Source organism: Aphelocoma coerulescens, chromosome 20 (genome assembly GCF_041296385.1).
Source record: "Aphelocoma coerulescens isolate FSJ_1873_10779 chromosome 20, UR_Acoe_1.0, whole genome shotgun sequence".
NCBI lineage: Eukaryota > Metazoa > Chordata > Aves > Passeriformes > Corvidae > Aphelocoma > Aphelocoma coerulescens.
In genome coordinates, this window is record NC_091033.1 from 11,237,056 (window position 1) to 11,260,951 (window position 23,896).

Sequence of the window (23,896 nt, forward strand, 5' to 3'; positions counted from 1 at the left end):
TGCAGAACTCTTCTGGGTGAGGGGTGGATTTTATGTTCAAATCATGCATCAGCAAAAGGAACATTCTGCTTTATTTGGAATCTGCTACATCAGATCTGCCATATGTCACCAGACTGAAAGTTGTGTTTGTTCGCATTGCAACTTCCATAACTGAGGACTCCTGCATGCTTGGCTTTGTACCCCAAAGAACCTGAGGCTCAGAGAGCTGTGCAATAGGGTTTTTTTGTTCTGTTAAAGAGTATCTTGATGTTGTGCACATCTGATAAGACTATGTCGTTAAGTGATGGGATCTAATGGGAATATAATTGTGATTCTGTTAAGCTATGAAAGCTATTAACTCTGATTACATATTGTTCAGTTCTGTTATGAAAAGTACTGTTCCCCACAGCCTTTGGAAGTGCATGTATGGATATGTCTGTATGATCTTCAAATGGTGATCTTTCAAATGGGGGTTTTGGGTATCCCTAAGCTTGTGATAAAAGTTTGGTCAATAATCAGAAGTGATTTATTTCTTTTGAGCTGTTCTGCACTCTGTAAGAAATTACATGTTTTCCATCCCTGAAAATCTAGCAGGTTGCATGTGAAACCTTCTTGGTTTGTGGACCACAAATTTGAATGTTGTCCAGAACTTGATTCCCTTACTAACACAGGATGCTGCAGCCAAGTTAGCAAACAGATGAAAATGCATCCAGTTTCGTGCACTGATAAGACACAAATTATATCACAAACTCTTCAAATGAAGTGTTTTGGTGTACAAGAACTCTTACTGTTGTTTGTCTTCCCTGTTTTGGAAAATGATATGTAAATATAATTCTAAAAAGAATTATGAAGTAGTTCTAGAACACAGTTGAAATATGGATATTAAAACTATCTGGGTTCGAGGAAAGAGAACATACTGGTGTGTGGAAAGGTTGCTTTATGTAAAAACTGTGTGATCAAATACAGAGTCTGCTCAGATGGAACTGGACATAGAAGTCACTTAACACATTAAACATCTTTTGTTAGTATATTCTTTTTTTGTCAGAAATATTAAAAATCAGCGTTTTTACCTGAAAATAGCTACTCTTGCCAAGATTATTGTTTGTGTTGAAACTTTATGAATGTTTATAACTATTTATCTGTCTAAATCTTCTTGAATTTGTTGTCATTGCTTCATGTAAAAAAACAGGGCTTTTGCTAGTTGGAAGACTGTTAGCAAGTTTAGTTTTATGTTAGGCATGTAATCTCTTGTGAAAAAAAGATTTGAAGAGGTAGTGGCATGAAGAAAAGAATTTTGAAAATACTGTTTGTCACAACTGAAGGCAATGATAGAGAGGAGATTTTAGTCGTGGTTAATAGACAGTTATTTCAGGTGTATTATGAACCCTAAAGCTCTGTGTGAAGGAAGGCCAAACTCTAGGGAGAGTTGCTCATAGGTGACAAAGGGCTTTTTCTTTACACAGCTACAGGTCTATTCCTGTGTGCATATAGTTGTATCAGCCCTCTTGCATCTGCTCCCTTGTAAGAGAAGCAAAATTGCTGATAGAACCTGTACACAGACCAGGCTGTAATTAAACAGGTATAAAGATTATCTGATCATCCATATTTCAGATTAGATGAGGCCTTTTTTTTTTTTTTTTTTTTTCATTCAGGCCATGGACATGTGAATAGAGCTTTTTGGTTGTTTTAAACCTTCTAGGATAGTTTTACCTCAGCTTACCCTGGAAATTTTTATCCCAGTTCTAATCTGTGGGAATTTCCTCCCAGAAATGCTGGTTGTCTTCTGGAGGTGCAGGTGTCTCAAGGAACTGAGAGCCAGTATTTTACCACAAAGCCTTCTGTCTTGGAGTAATTTTCTTCTGCTGTCTTTAACATAATATTTAATGTAAAATACAATAGTTGTCCTTGAGGTCTTATTTATGCTTTTAAGGTTTTTTTTTAAATACAGGATATTTTTTTGTGAGAACAAAATGTTGATTAGTGTCACTGTATAATGGTATAGATTATCAGTAATCAGGAAAGAGCTGATAATTATAAGGAATTGATACACCTGCTGAGCACCTCAGTAGAGCTGTCTTTAAGGCATTGTACAAATGTAGCTGATCTTTGGGTCTGTAACTGTTGTCAGACTCCAAATAACTTTTTAAAAAGATGAGTTTCTCTACTTAGATTACCAGTAATCAGAAAGTTGCACTTTGAACATCAAAGGTTGATTCTCAGCAAAATGCGTGAATGTGTTATAAAATAGGTTAAATAGGGATGGTGCTTTTATTGTGTATTTGTACACAATTTAGTGCAAGGTCCAACTCAGATACCAAGCTCTTTTTGTGGGATTTGGAAAGGTATACTGATGAAAATAAGTAACTTTTTGCCATGGTAGATCTCTGTTTATAAATTTGAATTGTAACTTATGAGTGCTGCATTTCTTAATTTTGATGCTTTTTCCCTTAAAATGCATTACTAAAATGTATTTTTCTGTAACACATAACCAGTACCAAGACAAGGAATAACATAAAACTCACAGCAGTGTGTAATATTATTTTACGTGACTGACATGACTGTCCTAAGATTTGTATTGAATTGAGGAACCCTCTCTTGTAAAAATGATCTAACTTATGATTGTAACTTGATTAATACATGCTTCCGAGAGTAGCTGAACTGTGAAAAGCTATCACAGTGCTTTTGTGCAGAATAAAGCACGTGCTGGATAGACTGTGCTGACAACCAGTGCAGTTGAAAAATGTGTGCTCTAGATAGCAGAGTATAAACAAAACCCAAGCAATGAGGTGTGGTGCCATGCTCGAGTCTTTCTGAGATGGTTTGGGGGGCAGCAAGGCTGTATTAAGTTGTCTGCACACCTTCCTTCAGTTTATTAGTCAAATATTTCTGTAAGGGAGGGTTAGATTTAGAGCCTCTCTCCGAACGTAATAACATCAGGTGCTTTCAGCCTAAGTGGTGGTGTGGCGAGTGGGACCAGTTGTGCTCACATGAGTCAGAAGTGCCAGCTCCAAGGAGTAGCACTGAGGAGTTGCAGCACCTGTGGCAAAAGAGTTGATGGAGGGGACCAGAAGAGTGTTTGTGGAGGGATCAGTGTGGGAGGAGAGATCTGGAGTAGGGAGGCTGACAGTGACTAAACTCTGTAGAAGTTAAAAGACAAGCATGAGGTGTTATTAGTTTTTAACAGACATATGTGCAGTCATGTTTGCAGTAGTATTAAGGGTGGATTGGAAGAAGATACAAGTGTTCATGCACTGAGCTTCAACCTGTTAGTTCCTTTCTTTCTTCCTTTTTACCAGTGTATTATTTGATTTTCTTTCTTTCCTTGTCCTCCATGGGGGAGGGGGAGAAAAGGCACTAATTATTTATAAGTGTTAGTCATACCCAGTCATTAAGCTTAGTCATTACTCAGGACTGTGCATTTGATGGTTAGTAAAAATCAAAACGAAACCTGATTTTGTTGAAAAGCTTTCTAAATTCAAGCTTACAGGTGTGAAAATAATTCTGATTCTGTGTTCAGACTAACTGCAAAAGCAGAGCTATTTAGTAAATGTTGCTATCAGCCAAATGGCATGTAATATCATGTCCCCGTTGATGGTTTGTATTGAACTTGCAGGCGTAGTGTTTGGCATATTCTCAAAGCAGAGTAATTCTGTATGGGCAGTGAGAGAGGCATGAACTCAGAGGAGGATGTGGAGGGAATCTTTCTGCTGAGGCTGCCTGAGGGAGCTGTCAGTCAGTGGAATTGTCCATTTCGGATCTCCACAGCTCTGGGTGAAAAGGTGGCATCAGCAAAGGGTTTTCTCACTGCTAGAATTACAAAGAGTGTACACCTAGAGTAGGGCATTCACAGTGGGGAGAAAGTAAAGTGTTCTTTATGGCTTCTCATGTGCTTAGCTGTTTTAGGCTGTTGTGTTCTGAAGGAAGAAAATGTTGATTTAGAGCATTACTCCTCATTAAGCATTTCTGTACAGACTGTGGTAATAAATGCAAAGTAACTCGGCCATTCCCATTTCTTCAGGTGCTTGAACAGCACTAATGTTGACACACCTTGGTACAGACAAACTGTCACAAATGAAGACAGGTTGAGTTTTAAAACTTCCTATTCAAAATAACTGATGTAAAGAATTAGTGACACTTTATTTTGTGTCTTCCTTTCTCAAACCCAAATCTGATTTTGGTATAACCACTTTGTTGTTTGATTTAAGTATATTGAAATTAATGGCAGAGCTAAATCTGAATTGCTTGGAGATCAATAATTAAAGCAATTGGTTTAGCTCTTGATAGTGTCTTTCTTAGCTGTTTTGACATCAGACAGATTTGTGTGATGATTGGGTTCCAATTTGACAGAGCACTCCGGTGTTTTGGCTTTGTATGCTTGACTAGAAAGGAATGTTAACACACTTTCAAGGAATATAGCTTTCCAGAGAAGTCAAAATAGTTTCAAATCACATTGTTGTTGAAGCATTTGTCAGTCGTTGCTATATAAAATGATGTATTTCCCAGAACAATTCTTACACACCTTTTGAAATGAACAGGTAAGATTTTTTTTCCATATGGGATCACTGTTAAATGCAGTGACTTTTTGGCTTTCCAACATTCCAACATTATTCCTTTAACTCTATTCTTAAAAGGTTTGTGAACCAATATTTTACAAATGATTCACTTCTTCACCTTTTAGACAGTACAGTTGAGTTGGGTTGTTTGAAACTGAACTCTTGCATAGTAAGAGTAAGGAAAAGCTTCTAAAATGAAACCGAGTTTTTTGTCTGCTGACTCTTGTAAGAAAGAACAAGCAGTTTTTCATAATGTGAACTTTCGTACTTGGTCTGTACAAAATGCACTTTCTGTGCACCACAGTGAGGATTCTTGAGGATATTTGCAAACATATCTTTCACCTGTGTTGGCAACAATGATAAATCAGCTGTTGAAGAATTAATTTTCCTGAGACCATAATGGCTGGTTAGAGTCTGAATGTGCAGGTTGGGGAGAGTAGTGATAGCCATCACTGGAGTGCTGCAGTAAACTAATGCTGTACCAAAACTTGTAGGCACTGTGTCTGGGTAGAATTCTGCTTTACTCCAGAGTAACATGAGTTTAAAAGGAAATGGAATTTGCTTTTGTAGTTCTTGTCTAAAACTCTGTGCCATGGCAGTCTTTGCTGTGTGTAATATTTAGTGCTTGTCAGGAGAGACTCCAAGTATTTTGTGTTAGAGATGCTCTGAAGCAACACCTGACAGTTGTGCCATGTTTTTTCATGGTAAGTTGTAGCTCACCTTCAGTGCAGCAGGTGCTGAGCATTTAACAGGTCCCTTTCATTGGGCACAGTGTGTCCTGTGTGCTCAGCACAGCTCTGTGCAGAACCTCAGCCTCATGGCTTTGGGGGTGCCCATTACTCTGGAACAAGGCATGAGGGAATTGGTGCAGACTCTTAGGTTGCTCCAGTGTGCTGGACAGCTCTGTCACTGCCTGGCAGGGAACGTATCTACTACTACCACCTTGTGTTTGTACAGCCTGACCTCATCGTGCCAGTGCAGGGCAGCCACTTGTGGAGCAGCTGAAGTCTCACACAATCATGGGGTTGTTCTGAGCTGGTGCGTTTGCTGATACCTCCTGATTCCTGCACTGTGGAGACTTCTCCTTAGGCACTGTGCTTTATGCTTGTGGGGCTAAGGTGTCTTCATACAAATCATGAAACAGCCATGTTTGTTGATGAAACTTGAGAGTTTGGATTGCTGATGAGGTCAAAGGCTTTGGCAAGAAAGTTCAAGTAAAATTTATTCTGGACTTGAGCAGCACAGGTCTCCTGAGATTCTAAGCACCTAAACTTAAGTATATCTGCAGTGGTGCCACGTTTTTCCTCAGGTACAAAGTAGTGTGTCTTCAATAACATCTAATCCATGTCTCTGTTACTGTTTACAGTTCTGTGCTACTTGATTTGTAATCCCTGTTTCTCATGAGTTGATGTGTAGATGGTCCTTCATGAGCTGCTACACATCTGGTTTGTTACAGATGCTAGTCTTTAATGTGTGTAAATAATTTAAATCTGCTAGAAATTGTCTGGTGTTGGGCAAGATTTCCTTAATTACCCAGATTTTTGTGGAGCTGCAGTGGTCTAGTAGACTTCAGTAGGTTCTTTCTGCTTTTCTTGGGCTTTCATTCCTGTAGAGTAGGAGCTTGTCCTGGTGGATCAGTTACTGTAAGAGGAAGAATGGTGGATTGTTGGACGGAGTTGGTGTCGGTACCAGGTTATCTTTTCCTTTTCTGCAGTAAGGGACCCTGTCACACAAATCACTTATTCTGAAAGCTCTTCCTGTAGTTTGTATAGGCAGCTTATTTTTCTCCAGCTCTCTCTCTGGTATTCCAGCATTTTTGTATTGGAAAAATATTAGAAACTTTGTCCTTTTATAAGGGTTTTGTCATTCTGGGGTCCTTGTGTAGCATGATCCAATCACTTACAGAGCATGGACTCATCCCCTTTGCTTTAGATGGTTTTTGTGGTGTGTGTGATAACTTGCATAACCTTACACACACATTTACTTTCTGTTTTGTTGCAACAGAATCTCTTCTGACAATACCAAAAGGATACTTTCATAAAGCTTTCTCTTGGCACAGCCCATTTAGGATTACTGTCAAATTTTTCTGCCATGTCAAATGTTTGCAGCATCTTGCCACAAATGAGTGTGTGCTCAAGAGCTTAAGGCCCAAAGGGCTTTGACGTGAAGATAACCTCTTAGTGAGCTTCCCTGGCAAATCTAGTTAGGATTTGAAGATTTGTCAGACGTCAGTGGACTGTATGATCAATAACCTTCTTTTCTAGAGGTGTTTGTAAGGACTTTGATTTTCTGCACCAGAAGCATCAGTTCTCTGGTTATTCTTTCAGGCTTGGACATTCTTTCTGAAAACCAGCGTGTGTGTCTATTGATTCCTTGCTGCCTAACAGTTCTCCCTGACCCCAGTTGTTTTTTCTTGGGAAGTTTTTCAGTTATCTTTTTATATTAAGAAGAGAATTTCTTCAGGAGACTAGAAGAGGATATTCTCCCTGCATTTTCAAGATCTTATATCCATTAATTCTTCTGTCATGTCTCAGAAAAAAAACCAACTTACTAGAAGTCTAGGTTCTTAGTTCTGACTTCATCTGGATTAACCATGAGCTATATTGTGAGTAACAAGCAAAATCTGCAAGCTTGAACCGTCCGTTCTTCTGTTCAGTGTCTGTATCAGAAAGAGAGATGATGTCACTTGGGATTGGATAGGATCCTGTGCAGGGTTTGTGTTTCACAGGCAAGAGTTTTGTCCTTGCAAACTGGTAAGCCAGTGACAAGCGTGGGCACACCTTGCTGTGTCCTCTCATTTAGGTGCTTGCTGACTGGAGATGGAGTCCTTCAGTGTGTCCCCTATGGTATGGATGGAGTCCCTGAGACATGGAGCAGTATCCTGAGAGGTGACACCGGGATATGCTGCTGTTGGAGTGGCCTCCTGTTGGGTGTGGCTGTCAGAGGGGACACTGGACTGTGCACTTCCTAAGAACGCTGATCTGAAGGTGCCTGCTGTATCTGCAGATGGTTTTATCTCCCTCACTGGGAAGTCCGGCTCCTATAAATGTTATTAATCAAGATTTACCAGTAAAAACTGATAACAAAACAGGAAACCGTTTTGGTTTGGTTTATTTTGTGGATATAGAGGTACTCTAGCAACAAAGTTGTATGTCTTTGGAATTACACTGATAATCAGAGTGGTCTGCAAAAACTACAAAATATATTATTAATCTTATCATTCTGCTAATTTTTTTCTCTAGTCTTTGTTAAGCCATGTTTCAAAGAAAAAAGGAAGAGGGAAGCATTAGGAAAAAAGTCTGGTTTGTGTTTTTGGTATGTCCTATGGCCAAAGCTCTTCACTTTTTATTCCAGTGCATGATTTTACACGTTTTATTAATTGAAAAAACACCAACAAAGAAAAAAACCCCAAAGCACAACACTTTATAAATGGAAATGTCATTAGCAAATGGGAATACAAATAAGCAAGAGGCAAAGACAACACTGTAGAATCATGCAGCTACATCATATAATGATGGCATTTTCCATCCCAAACAGTCTTGTAAACAGGAGTGGTCTGGGAAGGTCTCCACAGCAAGCAAACATGAGGTGACCATTGTGTGCTGGTCAGGAACACAAGTCTTTTTGGCATGAGGAACAGCCAACTGAGTTTTGTTAATCCTTCATTTGGATTGAATTGTTTAATTCAAACTGAAATATGAGCGCCTTTCAGGATTCTCTTAAGCCTCTAACTTCTAACAAAAATGGTAATTAATTTTAATTTTAATTAGTTTTTTAATGAGAGACTTGGAAAGAATTCTTGAATGTTTGCATTTTTAATAGTGAATATGATTTTAGAGTACACGTGATCAGACTTTCTAGGGAAAAGAAGGCAGAGAGATACTTAAAATGGCCAAGTTTTATTGTCACCTTTTTCTAATTGAATGTTTCCAGTGGTCTTTATTAGCTGTTTGGTCTCAAATAGTAATTAATCCATTAATCCAGGAACAAAAACCTGGTGGATAAAACAGAAAGATGTTTTTCATCTTTATATATGTTGCTGAATTTAATTGAAACAGCGAGATAAGTTACACAGTTCTAGCTGTCTTCTAGTGCCTGTAGTCACTTCTGACCTGGTTCATTCAGCATTTGCAAGCCTTATGCATTGGGGTTTGAGGTTATGATACTTACCTGTATTTCAATATTTAAAATATAAGTTCTGGAAAGAAATTTCTTTTTCTACACATGTGGCTGTCAGCCCTTCCTCTTCTCCATTCTCACAAACTGTTAACTGACATTCATGTATGGATGGAGAGAGGGGGTGTTACAGTGCAACAGTGACTTTGTTTAGAAGTAGGAGATAAATGGGACTTTGTTTTTAATTCTTAATCGAGTTATCTCCAGTGACCCTTCTGAACTTCACTGAAAATCCACTTAATGCCAGCTTGGGTATAGTTTTGGGTTAGTGAGTTCGTTTTTTAGCTAATTGAGTTGGAAAAGAGTCTTTAGTTGGGCTGGGGGGAGAGAAACTCAGAGAGCAGCTCCATCTCCCTTTTTAAAGAATTCCCATCAAGGCAAGGCTGGAGGGGTGTTTTGTGTTCAGTCAAAACTTTCTTGCCTGTAGTACTGGAGAACTTCTGCACAGAAATTTCAAGTTCATCACATTCTGAATTTTTACACCTTTTCCAAAGTCACCCATACACCAACAAGCTAACGTTCCAAGCAGGTAAAATGTCTCATATCATCATACTGTGATTAAAGTTTATGCAAGACTAGTCAGATGGTAATAATTGTCTTTATGTTTGTATGTAGCCCATGTGTACAGGAATTTATCAGTGGTAGAGCCTGATTTAATGACACGTTAGAAACTATATAAATTGAAAATAACTATGTATCAAATTTGAGTGGGGGGAATGAAAGAACTATTTAAATAGGGACAGATATAAATGTAGCTTTGTATGAGTTACTTTTTTATTATGACTTCAATACTTGAAAGCAAGTACTTCAGACTTCCCATAGTTAGAAATCTAACAGGGTAGTGCTTAGAGTCAGGGTTTGAATTACAAATGATTGTTTTGTCTGTCTGCTGCCAAAAATTGAACTTTCTTGATATGTTTTCTAAAGCTCACATTAATATGCTTTTCAACTGTCTGTTTGAGCAGTTGTGCTATGTTAATGTGTAGGCATGTTCTAATTTTGCATGTAGCTCAGGGAGAATATTTCGTTGTTCAGATGTTGTGCTTGCACTTCAGGGGTATTGAACCTTCACATTGTGGTTATTTCCCCTCTTTTCTCTCTCCTCATTCATATTTTGGGGAGCAAAGCAGTAAGTTGACAGTACTGCTGTGCAAGGGGTGTGTTGGTGTGTGGTGCAGACACATTGCTGAACCTGATGTGTGTGTTGAGCTGGAGACAGGAACAGGTACCACAGAGCTCTGGGCTGTATCTGTATTTACAGCATCTGCCTGATGCTGTAAAAGTTCTCATGTGCAGGTGAGCTGCCTTGGCTTGGTGCTTTCAAATAACTTCAGTCACTTTTGCGCTGAGAAAGATGTTTAAACTCACCCCCCATCCAAAACTAGGCTTAGTATTTCTAATGTTGCTTCTGTAAGGAAAAGATATATAACTCTTTAAAGAATTTGGGTGGTACGTTAACTTTAGGATATCCTAGGAAACCCTCAAACTGGTGAATTTTAGGAAGGACGGTTTGTTATGGGCTGTCAGTATAATTCTGTGGTATTTAAGGACTTCTGAAAGCGTGGGCATCGGTAATTGCATGGGGCCTTTTCAATTGCTAGAAACTAAATAGTACTCAACAAGCCTTAATATTTGATGTTGACTTGAAAATAGCTCCTCTAATCAGATTTCCACTGTACCAATGATTTCAGTTATACTAATACTGAAGATTTCCCCTGATTCAGCATTTAGCTGCTTCAGCTGATCGTTATGAGGGATGACAAAAATGGGCAACGTGAGTTCATTTCCCAAGATTTTATGTTTGCACTTTGAAGAGGATGCCAGGTTCTGTTTGTGCAGGATTGAGGTTGATGTAGTAGCAGGTCATTCTCTAGTCTTTAAAATGTTCAATTTCTCTGCCTTTTGTCAGTAGCCCCCTACCCACAGTGTGAGGCTGATGGTGAGAGAGTACTGATGGTTCTAATGAGCAGCCCACAGGATCAAGCTCTGTGTTCACTCTTAAGGTCTTTAAGTTCTCATAAGATGTGGTGGTGTTGGTGTGTACCTTTAAAGGAAATACTTCTCTGTCCATAAGTTACAGAAGCAGACACCTTACTTTTTGGAACGGCTTGAAAAATAGTTTTTTGGACCTGACAGTTAAACAAAGAGTATTTATTTCTACAATCTGAAAGATAATAAATAAGTTTCTCCCCCTCCTCCTTTCCTACAGAGGAGCACTTTGAGGATATTTGTTTCCAGATATAACACTTGTCCATAGCACTTTGTGGGTCCCACCTTAACACTTTTAAATAAGTTGTGATGGAAAGTCACCTTTTGGATGTAAACTAGTTTAACATCTCTGTGTGACTCTGCTTCATTAAAAGAGAGTTAATGTAGAGAATGTAAGGAAAAAATTAGGGGCAAATCAACTAAGGCTTTTCTTTTGAACTCATTTTTATAGAAACCCGTATATGAATTTTTGCAGTTTACTTGTAAAACTGTCCAAAAAAACTGTTTAAGGCATTGTCTGTAAACATTTCAGCACTTCTCTAGGATAAAAAAGCAAATAAAAGCTTGATTCTTTTGAAGTAGTCATGCTCTGAGATGCAATAGACCACATCTCCAGATATTGTTGGGGAGTGTGTATGGGCTTTTGATTCACTGAACAACACTTTAGAAATAACTTTGATTTCACTAGTGCCTCTTGATTTTCATGGTGAAGGTTCTTCCTGTAGTTGCTCAGAAAAGCCAACTAATTTTGAGTGCCCAGTTTCCTTAGGTGGCGTTTTCAGAACTGATGAGGTCCTGAGGCTCTCAGGGACTGAGTGAGGCGTGCTGAGTGAAGGAGCTCTTGGCAAACAGTTCATGTTGTCCAGATCCTGTTTGTGCCTTCAAGGAAGAGAGAGTCTCATCTGAAAATCTGCCTGTTAAAATCTGGTTCCCTATAGCTACCCAGTGGGGTTAAGTGTATTGATCTGAGTGACTGAGCAGGGAATGACTTCCTCATTTTCCTCTCTGTTTTATTTTTCATTTGGGGTGTAACATGGCACAGTGCAGTCTGTTGCTGATGCACATGAGAGAGATTATGATTTTATAGCCACTTTCATTACTAAATTGGTTAGGGGAAATTAATTTAGAACTTAGACAATTGTGTTGCTGTTGATGGTGAAGCCTAGGTTTAATTATTTTTCTTCCCTTCTTAAAGACAAACTGACAGGAATTTTGCCTAACGGCAGGATTTTCTTGTATTTGTAGTGTCTCACAAAACAAATTTCTTAGTAAAGAGCAGGTAGGATTTTTACAGGATTGCTCATTTTAACTTTTAGTCACATGGAATATTTGTGGTTGAGGCAGATACAACTCACTGTGTTCTGATGCACACCATACTGAGCGTTTAGATAGAGTATTTCTGAAATTAAGCTATTCTATACAAAATGCCATAATGCAGCTGAGTATTTTGCTTTTATTCTAAACCTCTTTTGTTAGCTGCCTAGTCCTTCAGCGGTACATTAATTGCATATGTACCCAACTTGGATAAAAAAAAACAAGCAGAAAAAGATGTTCTTTGATATTTGCAAAGGATGTGTGTTCCGTGACCACTCTCTGTTTTGCAGGCATGGTCCTCGTGCGCAGTGAGAACGGGCAGCTGCTGATGATCCCCCAGCAAGCCTTGGCGCAGATGCAGGCACAGGCACATGCCCAGTCTCAGCCTCAGAACACTCTGACTCCTCGTCCTGCTACACCTACCAGTGCACCCCCAGTGCAGATATCCACAGTGCAGGTCAGTCCAGGAAGTTGTGATGTGAAAAACTGTAAGATTTATTTTTGTTCCCTGTGAAGAATACACGAGAAAGTGAGGTGTGATGTTAGTGATTTGAAGAAACCGTAGATCTAACTGGGGATATACAGACTTTTTATAGATTCATAGAATCACAGAATTGTTTGTGTTGGAGAGGTGTTGGAAGGGATCTTAAAGCTCATCCGGTTCCTGCCATGGGCAGGGCCACCTTCCGCTAGCCCAGGTTGCTCCAAGCCCTGTCCAGTGTGGCCTGGAAGACTTCCAGGAAAAGGGAGTCCACACCTCTCTGGGCAACCTGTGCTGGGGCCTCATCACCCTCAGAGCCAAGAATTTCTTCCAAATATCTAATCTAAGTCTACTTTCCACATGGCATAGGCATTGCATTTTGTTCCTAATTCTGTTACAGCTTGGCTGTTACTCATCAAAAATATTTTTACATATCTGAATCTCATTAAGCTTAAAACTTTGATGTAAAGAAGACCGTACATGGTTAATGTGTACAACTGTTCTCCCCAAAATAAATATAAGAAAAAAAAGTGGATATGGATATAAGTACACTGAGATTTTGACAGTTGCATCAAGTTCAAGACTGAAAATCCTTCTCAGAGTTTTCTAGTGGTTCAGATGCATTCTTTGATATCTGTGATAATCGTAACTCTGCCGAATCAGAACGTTAGATAAAGTAGATGGTATTCAACTATGGGCACTGATGTGTTTGTGGTTTTTCTTCCTCTTCTCCAGGCTCCAGGAACGCCCATTATTGCCCGACAGGTGACACCAACTACTATCATCAAGCAAGTGTCTCAGGCTCAAACAACAGTGCAACCCACGACAACGCTACAGCGTCCTCCGGTTGTGCAAGTAAGTGTGTAGGGAAGTAATGTGTGTGAGAGACTGCCAGGCACACAGGAAATGCAATTGCTCAGTGCAGGGAAGAAATACCTTCTGGATTAGCCTTTCTAAAACATCTGCAGGTCTCAGTGTATATTTTGGATGTACAGGTGTATTTTTTTATAAGTATATTGTTATTATTTCATATTATACCTATAGATATCTCTATTTAAAGGTATGCTGTTAGTAGTTTATATAATCACATAGCTGGATGAAATAAAATACCTTTATCCTTTTTGCCTTAAGAAAGTGACAAGAATTCCCTTTGGATTTGGGGCTGTGGTGTTATTCCTGTGATGAATCTGCAGCCCTCTGAATTCTGCAGCAAAATTTACAGTTGCAAAGATGACTGCACTGGCAGCCTTCTCTTCCCCAAGCCTTCTCCCTTTCACATGAGTCTCTGCTTTGGTCTGCGTCCTTCTGGAGTCTGATAACTCAAGGATAGACTGATGTCAGTCTGGGCTTGCTTGGAAATTTTTTTTTGAGATACTGAGAGTTTAAAAAACAGGGCAAGAATGTGAAATTCTCCACATGGCTTCCAGGCAGCAGTGATACAATATGATTGCTGTCGCCTAATCTGTCTGATTGTGCTTTCTTCATCCTTTGAGTAGACAGGATTAGAGAATTTTAATTTAAAACATGCAGGTTTTGCTATGCATCCAGTTAACCTTTTTCCCCTCAGAGAGCCTTTCCCTGTCCCAGTGATCTTTCTAGATCTGAGAGTTAATTTACCTAACTGAGTCTCCTGAATTTGCACTGCTGTTATACAGGACAGAAAAAAATAAAAAATCATTCCATCTGCATATTTTGTGCTGTAATGAGCACACCATGGACTTCATTTATCCTGATTTCAAGAAAATGAGACAAACGAAATCCTTGTCTCCCTTAGTTTCTCTGAAAATACCAATAAAATTAGCCTTGGCAGCCGGGGAGCCTCCTTCTTGTGTATCTTTATATAAAGAGCAAGTTTACAAATGATCTGTGAACATTCTGAGTGTCAGTTGTAGCTTGGTAGGAATTTGTTTCTCAGACTGGGTTGTTAATAATTAGACTGTTGGAAGCCCATGAATGAGCTGTGTATGTGAGAAGATCTTGCTCACAATGGTGATTCTTTGGAGTTGATATTCTTCCTTCAAATTACCAATTTGTCTACAAAACTAGAAAAATGTTTTGTCCTATTGTTCATGACAAAGACCTTGGTAAGTCCCGAGCTTTTTGTGTCAGTTGTGCCTTTTTTAGAAATTCCTCCCTTTGGAAGTGACATGTAATGAAACAGGCAAAAAGATAAATTGAATTCACAGGAATTCAGCACTTGTTTTGGTTGTGTTTTGAAACCCCATTGGCTGAGATTATGGGATTTTATTCAGTGACCAAAACCAGCACAATTTTTAATCAACTTTTGCGATTTCCGTTTCGAATGTTTTTAGTGCCATCTGGTGGCCGTTTCCTTCTACTGCACAAGACCGCACATGAGCGACTTATTTATAGCAGTTGTGAAAGGTGTTCTACTGCCCTGTGGCTCCTTTTCTGTTTGATGGCTCAGGAAAACAGGCTGTTAGTACGTTCCAAGGAAAATAATCCTGTGTTTGTATTCTCTGCAGCCTCAGATTGTTCTGGGTGGTTCTGCACAAACAACCGCGTTGGGGACAGCAACAGCTGTACAAACTGGAACTCCTCAGAGAACAGTGCAAGGGACAACGGCCACCTCCACTGCTGCCACAGTAAGATACTGATAAATGGAACATCTCTTTTTGTCCACTCACGTGTGCATGTGTGCATGGATGTGCATATATACACATACAGGTAAACACAGATGGGAGTGGAGGTTAGTAAAGATGCAGGAATTCTGTGTGCTGTTGACCTTGAAAAGGTAAACTTTAATAGAACCATATAATTTACAAGATGTGGATACAGGTCACTTGAATTTTGATAAGTGTCAAAGTGGTTTTATTTCTGGAACAGTATTAAAGCACTTATTTTAAAAAAATATATTAGATGTATTTTGTAGACCAGTGACTTGTTCAGCACTGTAGAGTAGAATAAGTATGAGAAGGGATAAGCAGGTGGCACTGATTCATTCAAGCTGCGTGTTTCCAGGATTACAAAACAGGGAGAATCTATGTACTATGCACTGTGACACAAGAGCTTTACTACTTTTTGTCCTGCTAAAACACGTTTTCCCATACACAGTGTGCCGTTCTTGAAATACTCGGTGTTTCCTAACTTCATGAAGAATCATAATTTCGTAAATTTTAAAATAAAATGTACAATACATACATGTATGTGAAGTAAAATAATAATTCCTGTTAATAAGTCTGTTTGTTTTAAGTGGTGAGGGGCGCGCATCTATAAATCTTACTCTGAAGTGATGAACTAAAGGACTTTATTTCACGGAGTATATGGTCAGATCATGTGTTAAGAAGAGTTCATCTGCCTTTCTCTGACTATTTTCCTTTTACCCTTCCGTCTAAGGAAACGATGGAAAATGTGAAGAAATGCAAAAACTTTCTGTCCACATTAATAAAACTGGCATCATCTGGAAAACAGTCCTCAGAGACTGCGGCTAATGTGAAAGAATTAGTACAGAACCTGCTGGTAAGAAAAGTTCATCAAAAGTTGTAAAACACAGCATCTGGACAAATTCAGACTCAAAACTGGGGTTTTGTGGGTTTGTTTTTTTTTCTTCAGAGGATGGAATTTATAAAATCTGAGCTAAATCAAATTAACTTTGCCTCTTCTGAATTAAAATAGATGCATACATTTCCATTAAGTTTATAACTGAGACATTACTGCTCACATTCATGCATGAGAACATGAGTTCAGTTGAAGTGTGAGTAATGCAAGTAGTAGCTCTTTAAATTCTGCATTTTGATAAAACAATGAATAAAAAGATGTATTATGTACTTTAGGGAAGACCCTACAGCTGGTGCAATAACTGAGTGTAGGAAATCACAAGTTTTTCCAAAAAACTGTTGCCTGGTGCTAACATAAAAGCTTGACATTTAATATTCATAGAATGAGTACTACTATTGCTTAGAGTAGTGTTAGCAACCTGTAAGTTAGGGTAGAGCTGTGTATTCCAGATGTTATCACATAATAACCAGAGGTCTGTAGATCTTGCTACTTGAAATTTGTAGTAAAATTAGTTACTACCATAAAGCAGTTGTTAACTAAAAATAGTGAGGGATGATAAAACCACTTACTTCCAATAAGTCTTACTTTTTTTTGATGTTGAAAAGGTAATTTCTACAAGTTTGTTCATTTGGATTTTCTGTTTTAAAGGATGGAAAAATTGAACCAGAAGACTTTACCAGCAGGCTGTATAGAGAACTTAATTCTTCACCTCAACCTTACCTTGTGCCTTTCCTGAAGGTAATTTATCTTCACTACCCTTTTTTAATCTCTGTGCTTATATATCAGCAGCAATGAACACAAGCACTCCTTTGCCATTATAGGTGGAATTCCAAAATGATGTTAAAGGAAGTTTTAAATGGTGCTTGGTTAGGCTTTTGCTCCATTAAAAAACACTTTTTGTGTCTTAGTTCCTAGAGTTTGTTATTGTGATTTTTTGGCACAGTCAGTAACGTAACTTCTACAGTGATGACACATCATAGCTCTTTTGAGAGATCTGAAAAGTTTTCTTTCTGTTATTTAAACCACAAACCTATGAATTGATTTATTGCTCTCTTTTTGGTCTTACAAAGAAAACAAGGGATTCAGTGATACAGAAAACTGTACCTTTTGGCAAGTCTTTTGCCTGTGTTGTTAACTGGTTTGGATAAGCAGGAAATTTGTCATCTCTCAATAATAAATGACATTTTCATAAATTTTTATAGTAATTGGACATCTCAAAATAGTAAAACATTTACCATCTGAAAATCAGTGAAAGTACTGCAGCATTAAATGGTAAGAATGTAACTGCTTGGCTAAAGTATGATTAAGGGATATAGTTGTAGGTGTGTGTTGACATTTCTGGGTTCTTAAATGCTTGTTCAACCTTGAGCTGTTCCTGAGGACAAAAATTGTTGCCATAAGAAAACAACTAATTTAAGAAGCCACTAAAACACTGTGCTCTCTGTTGAGCTATTCTGAAATCTTCCCTGGTGTTCCAGTGCGACTTTTAAGCCATAGGACGACAGTCAAGGAAGGCAGCATGGGCTTGTGTTGTTAAATACATACCAGGGGTTCCAGGTAGGCTGCATAGCCTAGATGCCTGATATCCAAAAGGTATTGTCCCTCTGTCCTGCTTATTAAATAGGAGCAGGTTGGTATTGCTCACCTGTCACCTTTCCTTAGGTGCACACAGACCGATCCAACGGACTGAAACGTGTCGCTTCTTTACAGTTAATACTGTGTGAGCCAGGATTAAACAACTCAACAAAACTCTTTCCTTTCCCCTTTTCAGAGGAGTTTACCTGCCTTGAGACAGTTAACACCAGACTCTGCAGCTTTCATTCAGCAGAGCCAGCAGCAGCAGCCGACGACGCAGGCGACGATAGCCACGATCCCGTCGGCGGCGGCCGTGCTGCTGAGCTCCTCGGTGCAGCGCACGGCGGGCAAGGCCACTGCCACTGTCACCAGTACCCTCCAGCAACCCGTCATCAGCCTCACTCAGCCCACACAAGTTGGTGTCAGTAAACAAGGGCAGTCCACGCCACTGGTATGTGAGCTGAAGTGCAGCGTTTGTTACTGCACAGGAGTTTTTTTGATAGTACTTCTTATATTGCTGGTTTAGCTCAATCAAAGATCTGAGGAAAAAAAAGTAGAACTTAAATTGCATCTTGATTAAAGTGCTATTAGGGTTTGTTCTTCCCACCTGATTCTCGGATTATTTACAGTTCTTTTTTTTTTCCTTATTATTTGCAGGTTATCCAGCAGTCTCAAAAAGCAGGGGCATTGATAAGGCCTCCACAAGTAACGTTGACACAGACACCCATGGTGGCATTGCGGCAACCACACAGTCGTATTATGCTCACTACTCCTCAAATCCAACTGAATCAGCTTCAGACAGGTAAGAGGTCAAGATGCCATATTTGTCATATGCCATATTTGATAGCATTAGCTGAAGTGTGGTTTAGGGGTTGCTTGCCCAGAGAACTTGTTGATACCCCATTCCTGGAAGTGTTCAAGGCCAGCCTGGATAGGGCTTGGAGGAACCTGGGATAGTGAAAGGTGTCAGGTTGGAACGAGATGATCTTTAAGGTCCCTTCCAACCCAGACCATTCTGTGGTTCTGTGAATGTCAGTTCATAAGTGCCCTGTTTGTACTACTGCTAAAATCTTCCAGTGTCTCGTGCTGTAGTCGCTCGGGGTACAGATCTATCAGGGCAGCATTGACAGTCAGAGAAATGGTTTGGGTGCTGGAATTGTGTGGGAGGGTCCTGTTTTTAGCTGGGTGAAATGCTGACAGAAGCTATTGAGGTCAAGTTTTTGTACCAGACCTGTTGCCATAACTACCTGTGACTGGCTTGCACATGTGAACTCCTATTGATGGAGTACAAATCCTGTCTGTCTTCTTGCAGTACCTGTGGTAAAACCAGCAGTATTACCTGGAAACAAAGCTATTGCCACTGTTTCGACACAAGTAGCTGCTGCTCAGAAGAATAAACTGAAAGAACCTGGGGGAGGCTCTTTTAGGTGAGGAACTATATGTTTGTGCTTGTGCTGCTTGGGCAGCTGAGCTAAGACCTTTCTGGTGTTGAATCCATCTGGGGAAACTCACAATAACCTAGAGGTGGATTTTTTGGGGGCAGGTTTACTTCTTCATTAAAGACTTAAACAAACAGCACTGGACATACTCACGCCAGACTGGTTTTAGCATTTAGCTGGCACTAAACCTCATAAACAATTCCTGCCCAGACAAGCAAATGGAATTCATTCCTTCACTTCTCCCAGCTGTGCTTGAGTTACTCGCATGTACAGCCTGTCTTAGTGGTGAGGGCAGATTATTTTTGTTTTGTGGTAGTGATTTGTCTGGTCTCTTGTTTCTCAAGATGTTGAAATATTACATATGAAAGGATCTGGAAAAAACAGGAAGTACAAAATTAGTGCTCTTTGAAGTCAAAGCAGTAATTTCTCATTTACAAACAAATGAGTTGTATTTTACCATATCACAAAAGCAAATAAAATGTAAAATTAAGTGTTCAGGTTTATGGTGGAATTCATTATATGCAGCTGTGGTATCGTAGCAATGTGTGGAGATAAGCCCTAAATCATATGATTATAATTAATTTTCCTTCCTTTAAGGGATGATGATGACATTAATGATGTTGCATCAATGGCTGGAGTCAACCTGTCAGAAGAAAGTGCTCGGATATTGGCAACAAACTCTGAGCTTGTGGGCACATTAACAAGGTCCTGTAAAGATGAAACCTTCCTTTTCCCAGCACCTTTACAAAGAAGGATATTAGAAATAGGTATGTTCTTTTATCTTGAACATCAGTAAAAACAAATTTCACTACTCTTAGGTTTAATTGGAGGCATTTTCCATGGAAATTGGTTTGAATAATTAAAAGATGCTGGAGTCATTACCTTCTGATATTTTCTGGGATATTCAGATGCTTGTGGGCAATCATTTGTCTTGTGAAAGTAGAATAGTGTCAAGGAATAGCAAACATAGATTTGCCTTCTAAAGTGATGGCAGTTCAACATCAAAACTACTCAACCTGGCTGAAAGTCTGACTGTATAAACTGATAAGGTGTAACAAGCATGACACAAACAGTGAAGTAAGTCCAGAAGCACTTTTATCAGCTTTACTTAGTAATTTAGAATTGAGGGTGGAACAAAAAGCAATCTTGAATTCTTTGTTACACTGTAGTACACAGCATTTATTAATAGATTGTCAGTTTTGTTAAACTAATAGGAATTTTAGTATGTATGTAATTTCCTGTTTAATCCTAGTCTGAGAAAAACCTGAAAGTCATATTTAGCAAAAGGCATTTAAATTTCGACGACTGAGGTTATACTCACATTTAGCTGTATTGTAAAATGTTTTTTTACAACCCACTTATGTCCTGATTATAGGTAAAAAGCACGGAATAACAGAAATCCATCCTGATGTAGTTAGCTACGTATCACATGCTACACAACAAAGAATACAAAACCTAGTGGAAAAACTATCAGAGACTGCTCAACAAAGGAATATTTCCTACAAGGTAACTGCATTTAATTGCTCAAATCAAATGGCAAAATTGCACAAATTCAGCAGGCTGTGGTGTTGACTGTAATGCAGGAGTTCAGGTGTTCTTTGTTCTGTGAAATCAGGTTGTTTATTCTCTTTGACTGATTCACCTTCCATTAAGATATTAATACACGTGGGTGACTAGAACTTTTCAGCTTGCATATACAAAATGGTTTTAAAACAAATGCAGAGAAGCTGTGTCCTCCCCTTTATTTATTATGTCAAATGTTTAGTGTGTGAGTGGCTGTAGAGTCAGACAGATAAAAGCACTGTGTTGAATTCCCAAGAGACTGCTATCTGACAGATGTGTGTTCCTAATAGATGCAAATGCCTGAGCAGCATTTAAAAAAAACCATGCAGCCCTGTGAAATATGTTTGAGAGGTTAAAGCTGTGATGATATTAGTTTAGAAGTCAAAATCTGATGATTCATGGAATAGAACAAAATGCTTTTAAGAGTTCTAGCTGGTTTGACTGGTGTAAATATACTCCTGCTATTTGTCTGTAAAGGACAAAGTTAACATTGGAGCTTTGAATGTATGTGTTCTTCCCCAGTACAGTACAAGTTAACAGCTTTGTTTTTAAGGGAGTAATGAGAAACATATTTGCTGTATTTTCAGGATGATGAAAGATATGAACAAGCAAGTGACGTTCGGGCACAGCTCAAGTTCTTTGAACAACTTGATCAAATAGAAAAGCAGCGTAAAGATGAACAAGAAAGGGAAATTTTAATGCGCGCAGCAAAGGCAAGTGCTTGGCTTTCACACGTGTTTGCAAAGTGTCATTTTTGACATCAAAACTGCAGAGTTTCTTTTCATTCTAAAACACTTGCAGTGAAGGGAAAGACTAATCTTCAAAGATGGAACCTGATGAATGTGTTCTTAACTAGAGCTCAGTTTTGCTTTTCATTGTAAAGCATGGGAAACAGCTTCTTTGCCACTCTGATTGCATGTTCCCAATTAAAGGGAGTCTTGAAATATAGTTTTTGCATTTTGCATTGGCAAAAAAAAAAGAATTTTATAGCTTGGTGGTACTCTTAAATGTAATAGAGAGGTTACAGGTATTTTGGAGACTAGAGATAAAATTCAGAAAGATTTTTGCAAATCGGAGGAATACAATAAATAAGAAGCAGTTGATGTAAACATGAATGTGAATATTAAACTTTGGTTTTACTCAGTGAATATCAAATGAATATGATTAGATAAGGGCACCCTAGAAATAATTCACAAAACAACCTATGTTTTCTATTAGTTTTGTGATCCAGCATGAGTTGACAATGTCAAAACCCAAATTTATTTTGTTGTTGGCCTAAAGAACGTGAGGGATTAACAGCACTCAGGATTTGATAGGACAAGAGGAAATGGCCTCAGGTTGCATCAGGGGAGGTTTAGATTGAATATTGAGAACAATTTAATCACTGAAAGGGTTGTCAAGCCCTGGAACAGGCTGCCCTGCGCAGTGGTTGAGTCACCATCCTTGGAAGTATTGTGTAGATATGGCACTTGAGGACATGGTTTAGTGGTGGTCTTGGCAGTGCTGGGGAAACAGCTGGACTTGATGTTCTTAAAGGTCTTTTCTAGTCAAAATGATTTCGTGATTCTAAAAGCATGACATACACAAGGAATTGCAGGTGCCCAGTGAAATGGGCAGTTCCTGATGTAAATGGTCTTTGGTCACTCAGGTGCACTTTGTTCAGACTGCAGCCTGACCTGTGTGTGTAGGTGTAGCAGAAAAAACTGCTCTGAGTAGGTGCCTGGTTACCCAGCAAGGGGAGGAATTGTTCTGAGAAGTACAGGTCTTATTCCTTTGTTCATATGCAAAGTGTGTAATTCAGTTCACAGGTCTGTGTAATTTGTGTCTTGTAATGGTTGCATTAAAGGCATAATTGCCTGGCTACTCTTTGCTGTCTTTAACAAAGCAGAAAAATGGGATGCCTTTCCAAAAACAGATACATTAAACTAAGAGAAGGAAAACTTTTAATTTCTAAAAGTTGTTTACCACTGTTGCCCTCTCTGGGAGTGCTAGGTATTCCCCACTTCCTGCTGAAGTTGAAGAAAAGCTTTCATATATAATCTTTAACTGCTTTTGTAAGGGAATTAATTTTTCTTTCTTTTCCTCCAACCACCTCATGTTCATCCTTAATCAACACAGTCTCGATCTCGACAAGAAGATCCAGAACAGCTTAGGTTGAAACAGAAGGCCAAGGAGGTGAGTGTTGACATTAACATGAGCTTTTATTTTGGAAATTGAAAGAGAAATAATGAACCATCCTTGTTCTGGCACACGCAGATGCAGCAGCAAGAGCTAGCACAGATGAGACAGAGGGACGCCAACCTGACTGCGTTAGCTGCCATCGGTCCCAGAAAGAAAAGGAAAGTAGATTCACCAGGATCTGGATCAGGGACAGAGGTACAGTATAATTGTCACCTTTGGTTTTGTTGCCTCAACCTCTGTGCAAACCTTTCTGTTCAGAGCCTTTTCTCCAGTCTGTGGGAGCTCCCTGAGCAGCCAAAAGTGTTTTGTGTTCGTATTTCCTCGCTCCAAGGCCAGGATCAATTTTTAGCACCTGCATAGTGGCATAGGGAATAGAATCTGAGTTGTCATTCCCTGATTCTTGGAACTGGAGAGATGTTAGAAAAACCATCTCTGATCTCACAAGTCTCAGCTTTTTGGACCTCCATAGTTTTGGAAGGAGATTTTTGTGGATGTAACCAATCTAACTTGGAGTGCAGAGTAAGGCTGCTGAGGTAGGTGGGGTGGTAGAATTGAATCACTGCTAAATTTGACAGCAGGAGCCTCAAGTTACTGGAACCTGCCTAATTTCTTTCTTCAGCAGTTGATTGGCCTTAGTTTTCATGTCTCCACAGCAGATCAGTTTGACCAGTTCATTTGATCAGGATGTTCTTGCACATCCTTGTATATTCTACTGTTGACTCTGTCTTTTAAGAACTTCCCTGCAGACTAAGTGTCAGAATGCTCAGTGTCTGATTCATTTAATATTAATTTACATTCTGGCAGATGACTATCTGCTGTATTTTTAAACAAGTAAATAAACAAGAAATGGTATAAAATTGCTTTCTGCATGAGACATTCAATGTAGGATTTCTCTAATGTTTAAAAAGAACAAAATATTCTTGAATATTGTCATTTATTGGGCCAAAAGCTCTCTTCATAATTTGAGGATTTTTCTCTGTGGGGTTTTGTGCCTGATAGCAAGTGACAGCATAGTAATAGTTTAATAATTCTGTTTATTACTCCTTGAGCATTCTGAATTTTCAGTGCTAAAGCATTTATACTGTAGAAAGCCTCAAAGAGTTCACCTTGTTTTATACTAAATTGCT

General features: G+C 39.0%; 1 protein-coding gene across 1 annotated transcript in view; it reads left to right on the top strand.

The window, feature by feature from the left end:
• Positions 1–23,896, top strand: part of TAF4 (TATA-box binding protein associated factor 4) — a 36,320-nt gene that overhangs the window by 8,433 nt on the left and 3,991 nt on the right. Inside the window, exons 3-15 of the mRNA XM_069034205.1 lie at positions 12,302–12,468; positions 13,228–13,347; positions 14,979–15,098; positions 15,850–15,972; positions 16,660–16,749; positions 17,783–18,037; positions 18,244–18,388; positions 18,899–19,013; positions 19,623–19,792; positions 20,401–20,531; positions 21,176–21,301; positions 22,707–22,763; positions 22,845–22,964. Of these exons, the coding sequence (XP_068890306.1) occupies positions 12,302–12,468; positions 13,228–13,347; positions 14,979–15,098; positions 15,850–15,972; positions 16,660–16,749; positions 17,783–18,037; positions 18,244–18,388; positions 18,899–19,013; positions 19,623–19,792; positions 20,401–20,531; positions 21,176–21,301; positions 22,707–22,763; positions 22,845–22,964 (1,739 nt within the window). The remainder of the gene's footprint in view (positions 1–12,301; positions 12,469–13,227; positions 13,348–14,978; positions 15,099–15,849; positions 15,973–16,659; positions 16,750–17,782; positions 18,038–18,243; positions 18,389–18,898; positions 19,014–19,622; positions 19,793–20,400; positions 20,532–21,175; positions 21,302–22,706; positions 22,764–22,844; positions 22,965–23,896) is intronic.